At 38.8% G+C, this 5,950-nt stretch overlaps 1 protein-coding gene across 4 annotated transcripts; it reads left to right on the top strand.

The window, feature by feature from the left end:
- The first annotated feature begins 1,063 nt into the window (after nt 1-1,063).
- On the top strand, nt 1,064-5,498 carry LOC110795756 (zinc finger protein ZOP1). 4 transcript variants are annotated; one of them, XM_022000773.2, is made up of 6 exons: nt 1,064-1,222; nt 2,084-2,165; nt 2,296-2,496; nt 2,635-2,722; nt 4,637-4,732; nt 4,843-5,498. In XM_022000773.2, exons 2-6 carry the CDS (start codon nt 2,157-2,159, stop codon nt 5,169-5,171), a joined length of 723 nt encoding a protein of 240 aa, XP_021856465.1. In that variant the 5' UTR covers nt 1,064-1,222; nt 2,084-2,156; the 3' UTR covers nt 5,172-5,498. The 4 variants fall into 4 exon arrangements, with proteins under 4 accessions (XP_021856465.1, XP_021856466.1, XP_021856467.1 ...); XM_022000774.2 differs by having other exon boundaries at nt 1,069-1,222; nt 2,090-2,165; XM_022000775.2 differs by having other exon boundaries at nt 1,091-1,222; nt 2,072-2,165.
- Nucleotides 5,499-5,950: the final 452 nt, after the last annotated feature.

Here is a 5,950-nt window from a genome sequence, read left to right on the forward strand (position 1 = left end):
GTGTCCACATGTGGAGAATGTTTGTGATTGGATTAACTGGTGGCTGACTAACCTAAAGAGGGAGGAAGCAAGTAAGGTAGCAATGGTCACATGGATGTGTTGGAAAGAGAGGAATGCGGTGTATCACGGTAAGCAAAAGCGCCTGCCAAGCGAGATAGTAGCTGTTGCTACCTCAACGTTGAAGGCTTTTATTGATGCAAGGTAGGGGGAGGATGGAGGAACAAGAAAATCATGGGAGAGGGGCAGCGAGAGAGAGGGAGGTCTCGGGAGAGTACGGTGTGGCATCCCCCATGGAGGGGTGTAGTGAAGGTGAACGTAGACGGGGCCATCTTCAAGGATGTTGGTGTGGTAATTAGGGACGGGGAAGGGAATGTGTTGCGGGCCGCGTGCAAGCAGGAGAGCAAGAGCTGGGAGGTGGCAGTTGTTGAAGCCAAAGCAGTGGCATTGGGCCTTAAACTTGCTGCTCAAAGTAATGCAAGGGAAGTAGAGGTTGAGTGTGACAATAAGCAAGTGATTGACCTGATCAATGGCCAACAAAGGGATGGAACGCAACTAGGGATGATTGTTCGAGAAATAGTCCTGATTGCTAGTAGTTTTATTAGTGCTAAGTTTTACTCTCTCCATCCCAGATTATTTGTTACACTTTTATTTTTCGTCAGTCTCAGATTAGTTGTTACACTTCTAAAATAGGAATGACCCCACAATTATTATATTGTATATCTCTTCCCACTAAATTATTTTTTGTCCCCACACCCTCTCTAATTCAATTAAAAAATACCCCACTAACTCCTATCACATCTACTTTTTCAATAAAATAACAATTGATAACCAAACAACCACTTATCACCTAAAATTTTGTGCAAAGGTAAGTGTAACAACTAATATGGAACAGAGGGAATATCATGTATTGAGAGAGGCCAATATGGCAGCCCATACTATGGCTCACCTTAGCCCGTTCGAATTCAGTATGCGAATATGGGTTGGGAATTGTCCAAGTATTCTAGATGTCGTAATTGCTTCATATTTTTGTTTGATTAATAAAGAAAACTAATTGCGCCTTCCGTTTTCCAAAAAAAAAAAAAAAAAATTTATTCATTTGTATGTAGTACTCTTGCGGAAAAAAAAAATACGGTAGCGCCCTTCAGGCTTCATCCTCACAGAGTCACAGCACTACTGTCATATCTTTCTCTGTCCTCCGGCCGATCTCTTTTGTGCTCTCAAGGTTCGTTGTTTGATCTTGTTTATCTTGACATAATCTGCTCTGAAAATCCTGTTCCTCAATAGAATCATATGTCAACTTTTTCGACAGTTTTTGTTCAATTTTCTATGCGTATGATCTTCAGTTTGATCATTCAATTTTGGGATTTATGGTACGGTTTAACTTAAAATAGGAGTAATTCATGAGTAATTATTGGCTAATTTTGCCAATTTGGAGTGATTTTGTAGGTTAGGGTTTTGAATTTTTCGTTATCAAGCAATCCCCAAATTAGAGTTTTCGCATTGGGTTCTTTGATGACGAATTGATGAGCTTGATGAATTTGATTAAGATTTTTTTATTGTTAGGTTATCTTACTTAATGAGAAAGGTAAGAATTTCTTCGTTGATTATGTGGTAATATGTGCCGTTTTTTGCATCTTCTGTTTTTGTTGAGGTTCAGTGATTTCCAATGTGCCTGAACTGATTGTGATATGTGATTCTTTCTGTAAATCGCTGTCCTTCTTAATACATATGCTTATGACTTGCTGGTTATATTTGCGGGTTTTGAGCTTGTTACGAGGTTCTAACTAGAAAGAAAAGGGTAAACCTTAAGAGGAAACTGAGCTGAGACACCCTCGCAAAGGTCGAGCTTGTCTATTGAGCTTGAGCTTGAGCTTGGTGTTCAGGCTTCAATCAGGTTGGTTATGTCATTCATCTTAGCGAGCTGGTGGTTAGGGATAGGAGAAGTTCATGGATTTCTGGGTTCTTTTGGCTTTTGTTTAATTATTCTTTACAGTAATTGTGCTCCTTTACTAACCTCAGTTAGATTTTATTTCTTTTTTTACTATTATCATTATTTGGTAAAACATCGTAGTTGTTTTCCTAGCCGTAGATTGAGAGTATTTGGCTCTTAGCTCGGAGAAGGTTGAGGATCTACAACAATCTAGACCGCAGTAGCAATGACGGAGGTACCTCCATTTAAAATTTTGCTTTTAAAGAATTTATGACTCCATCCTTTGAGATCTTGGCTTGTGGCATCTTCGCTACTTTGGTTCATACTTTCATCATTCTGAATTTCTTTTATGGAATATTTGGCAGTATTGGGTGAGCCAGGGCAAGCATTGGTGCGACTTCTGCAAAATATTTATAACAAATAATCCATCAACAATTAGAAATCATGAACTGGGGCAGCGTCACAAGGATAGTGTGGCCAAGCGTCTTGTTGATATGCGCCAAGAGAAGGCTGCTAAGGAGAAGCAAGAAAAGGAAACTGCTCGTACCTTGCAGCAAATCGAAGCTGTAATGACTGACTTTGTCACTTCTGCAATTTATTATTTCCCCCTTTCAGTGCTTTGCATTGCACCTAATCTCTCTCTCTCTCTCTCTCTCTCTCTCTCTCTCATCTAATTTAATTTCCTTTATGCATGTCTTTGACAGAAAGCTACACGCAGTTATCAGAAAGATATAGCATCTCAAGAGGCCAAGCAGTCTCAAGCCCCTGATGATTTTCTAGCTGCTGACACAGGTATTGCTCAATGGAAGTGACAACGCACCACTTTATGGTGGTCGGATTCTCCCTGTTTGTTCACTCTATTTTGTGTATTTGAAATGTTATGGGTGAACCCCTTAGTGCATCTTCTTCCTTTGCCATCAGGCCCAACACTAATGCTAAAGGTTCAACAACTGCTTGGCCTTACTTTTCCCTTTGAATTAGTTAAGCTGAGCTTTAAACTGCTAAACCCAGTAAATAATCTGCATTTAGAATCGTGAAAAGTATACCTTGTGTAAGTTTTGCCTCCTAACGTGCTGTTTTCAAATCATTCCTTGATTCCCTTTGGTGTGAGGGCTGGACAGAGCATTTGTCTCTTTTGATGAAGGGAGCGGACGAACGGACATATGAATAGAGTAAAGGTTACACACATCATGAATATTGGTTCATCAAGTATACAAGAACAAAACATTTTAAATTCTTTTCCAAATTGTTTCTTGTGGATCGATTTGTGATGGGTATCCCGTTTCTTTTCGTTTCTATTTGGCATTGGCGGAAATTGGAAAAATGAATTTTTAAAGTTTACAATAGGTTTGGAATAAGTCTCTTAATTATGTTTTTGTATGGTTGCAAATATAACTTTTTATTTTATAAGTGGTATCCAAGTTGTTTGAATTTGCACTTAGGTAAGGAATTTCATCTGAGATGATCGAGATTTTTCACTATTGTTAAAGGTCGGATTAAATTATGGCCATAACCACCAGTCACAACCTTGTGTCTTAAAGAGAGGAAAAAGTTACCTAAAATCGCTGGCAACTAGTTTAGGCAGTCAGAATCGTCCAACCAGAGTCTGGGGCGGCGAGTAGTGAAGTTCCAATTGCTAGGGTTCTTGCTTTTAGGGTCTTCGCCATTGTCAACTTGAGTTCTCTCTCTCCTAAAATTCTCTTTAAACCAGTAGAACAATGTTTGAGGTAAGTTAAAGGTCACCTATGTCATCACATGCTTTTGTCATCTCCGCTTTGTTTTTACGTTATGCAATTTTGCGTGTGCCTAAGGCTGTATGGCACTTAGGCGCAATTTTCGAAACTAAGGTCTCAAGACTCCTAACCACATTCTTTTAGGGCTATAGTGCACTCTTAACAAGTATCCCTTCAACAATGAGGTTATTTGTATATTTCATGGTGTAAGTGTGTACCCATCCACTGAGGATTTTCTTTCAAAGTTTAAGATCATTTTGTGAAGAGAACTGTACATATGAATGGATTGAGGCTGTTCATAAAATATTTTAGACTGAATCAACTAGTTTACGACCTGCTTATTTAGGCTCTGTGTTATGAAAGGAACTGTCGGATGGATTAGTATGAGTATGTCCATTCTTTCTTCCTTAATGAAACTAATTCATTCTTTATGTAGGATGTTGGAGGATTGCACACCCCAGGATCTACTACGCATGCTTATAGGAGTAGGAATAGTGATAGGCTTGTTAACTCGGGCTTAATGCAATTCTCCTGTCATCATTCCATTTTAAAAGTGGGGAGAAATTTAAGCAGGTATTGAACTGTTATTCTTGAAACACCATTTGTCAGTCTTGGGCACACACTCTCGGACATGATGTGAACTTATTTTATTTTTAGGAAGGTTATAATGTTATTACTTCCAGGAGATATTTATGTAGTATTCCCGAAGATACCAAGGTTCAGCTTGATAATATAATGCCACCAACACTTGATAATATAAAGGGCTCTCTACAAATACCACAACACATCAACATTAAATTCCCTAACCTTCTAATTTTCGACACGGGCTCCAGTATAGTTAATGTATTTTTGTTTCTAGGCTTCCCCTGGAAGATTGTGCTGTTCCTATCTATAGTATGTTGCTTCAATACACCCATTATGTATTTCTCTTACTGTGATAAAAGTGACAATAAAACTCTTAATATGGTGGCAGCTTGGGAGTACAACAGCACTTCAGGGTACTATTATGATCAACTTACTGGGATTCAGTATGATCCAAAGTCTGGCTTCTACTACTCGGATGATCTAGGTAAAGTATTGGCTGAGTTGCCTGTTTTTTCTTTTTTGGCTTTTTGAAGATTTCATTTCCAATTATTTATTTCACTAAATTTGTTTTCTTGCTTTGGAATTATAAACCAGGCAAATGGGTAACGCAAGAGGAGGCATTTACAGCTGCTAAGAATTCTGCTGGCTCAAAACAAAAGGTGGCTTTGAAAAAGCAATCAGGTCAACCTGATGAAAAGAAAGAAAGTGGGCGTGCACCTGGGCGTGTGGTCTCAGGGTCTCTAAATCCTATAAGATCAGTAAAAGGTGCTCAGTCTTCACTTGCTGTTGGAAAGAGGAAGACGCCTTATGAGAAGCCAAAGGCCGTACCTGCTGAAGAAGCAGCTGCACTTAAAGCAAGAGAAGCAGCTAAGAAGAGAGTAGAGGCCAGAGAGAAGAATATGCTTGGACTTTATGGTAATTAATAATACAAAATTACAGTAGAAGAGATCTCTTTCATCAAGTGTTCACCACAAGACCTCTCTTCAGACTTTGAACCTGTGATGTCGAGATTTGGTGGCTAAAGGTAATTGTCACCTTTGCTTTCTCTTCGTAAAGGGATTTTAAAACCATCCAAATTCATACCATCAACCAATATGGTGAAATTCGTACTACCAACCAATATGGTGAATTTGTACCGTCAGCCAATATCGTTTTGTTTCCAATGTTGTAATTGTACCAAGACTCAAACTAACTACTCCGTAGTACAAAAAAAATACACTTTCGTAGTGGACTTCTGTTCTTTTTCTCCAGTTGGGCCTAGATAAGCTAAAGCTTTATACACAAGTCACGAGTATTATTTTGGAACCAGAATTCTTGGTTCCCTGTCAACACCAGACTCTAATACTGGGTGACTAGACCTGGTTATTGGACAGGGTAGTCCAATGGATATAGGGTTAGAGTCAAGTTAATAGGGCTTTTATTGGGCAGAGTTCTTATTGGACAAGACCTTTATTGGACAGGGTCATTATAGGGTCAAACTTATACTACAATTATTTTGAAAATTAAAATAGTAATGATACAAAAAATTACGTGTATAGCTTCATATTTACTTGTACTTGCACATGGCTCTTTTGTTTTTCATTTTTCATTGCTCGTTTATTGACCTGTCCACTAATGACCCGCTATGACCAGCGACCCGCTTTTGACCCGTCTATTATCGACCCGCTAAAAATGACCCTTTTAATATCCGACCCTCTTTTGA

This window comes from Spinacia oleracea, chromosome 4 (assembly GCF_020520425.1).
Source record: "Spinacia oleracea cultivar Varoflay chromosome 4, BTI_SOV_V1, whole genome shotgun sequence".
Classification (NCBI taxonomy): domain Eukaryota; kingdom Viridiplantae; phylum Streptophyta; class Magnoliopsida; order Caryophyllales; family Amaranthaceae; genus Spinacia; species Spinacia oleracea.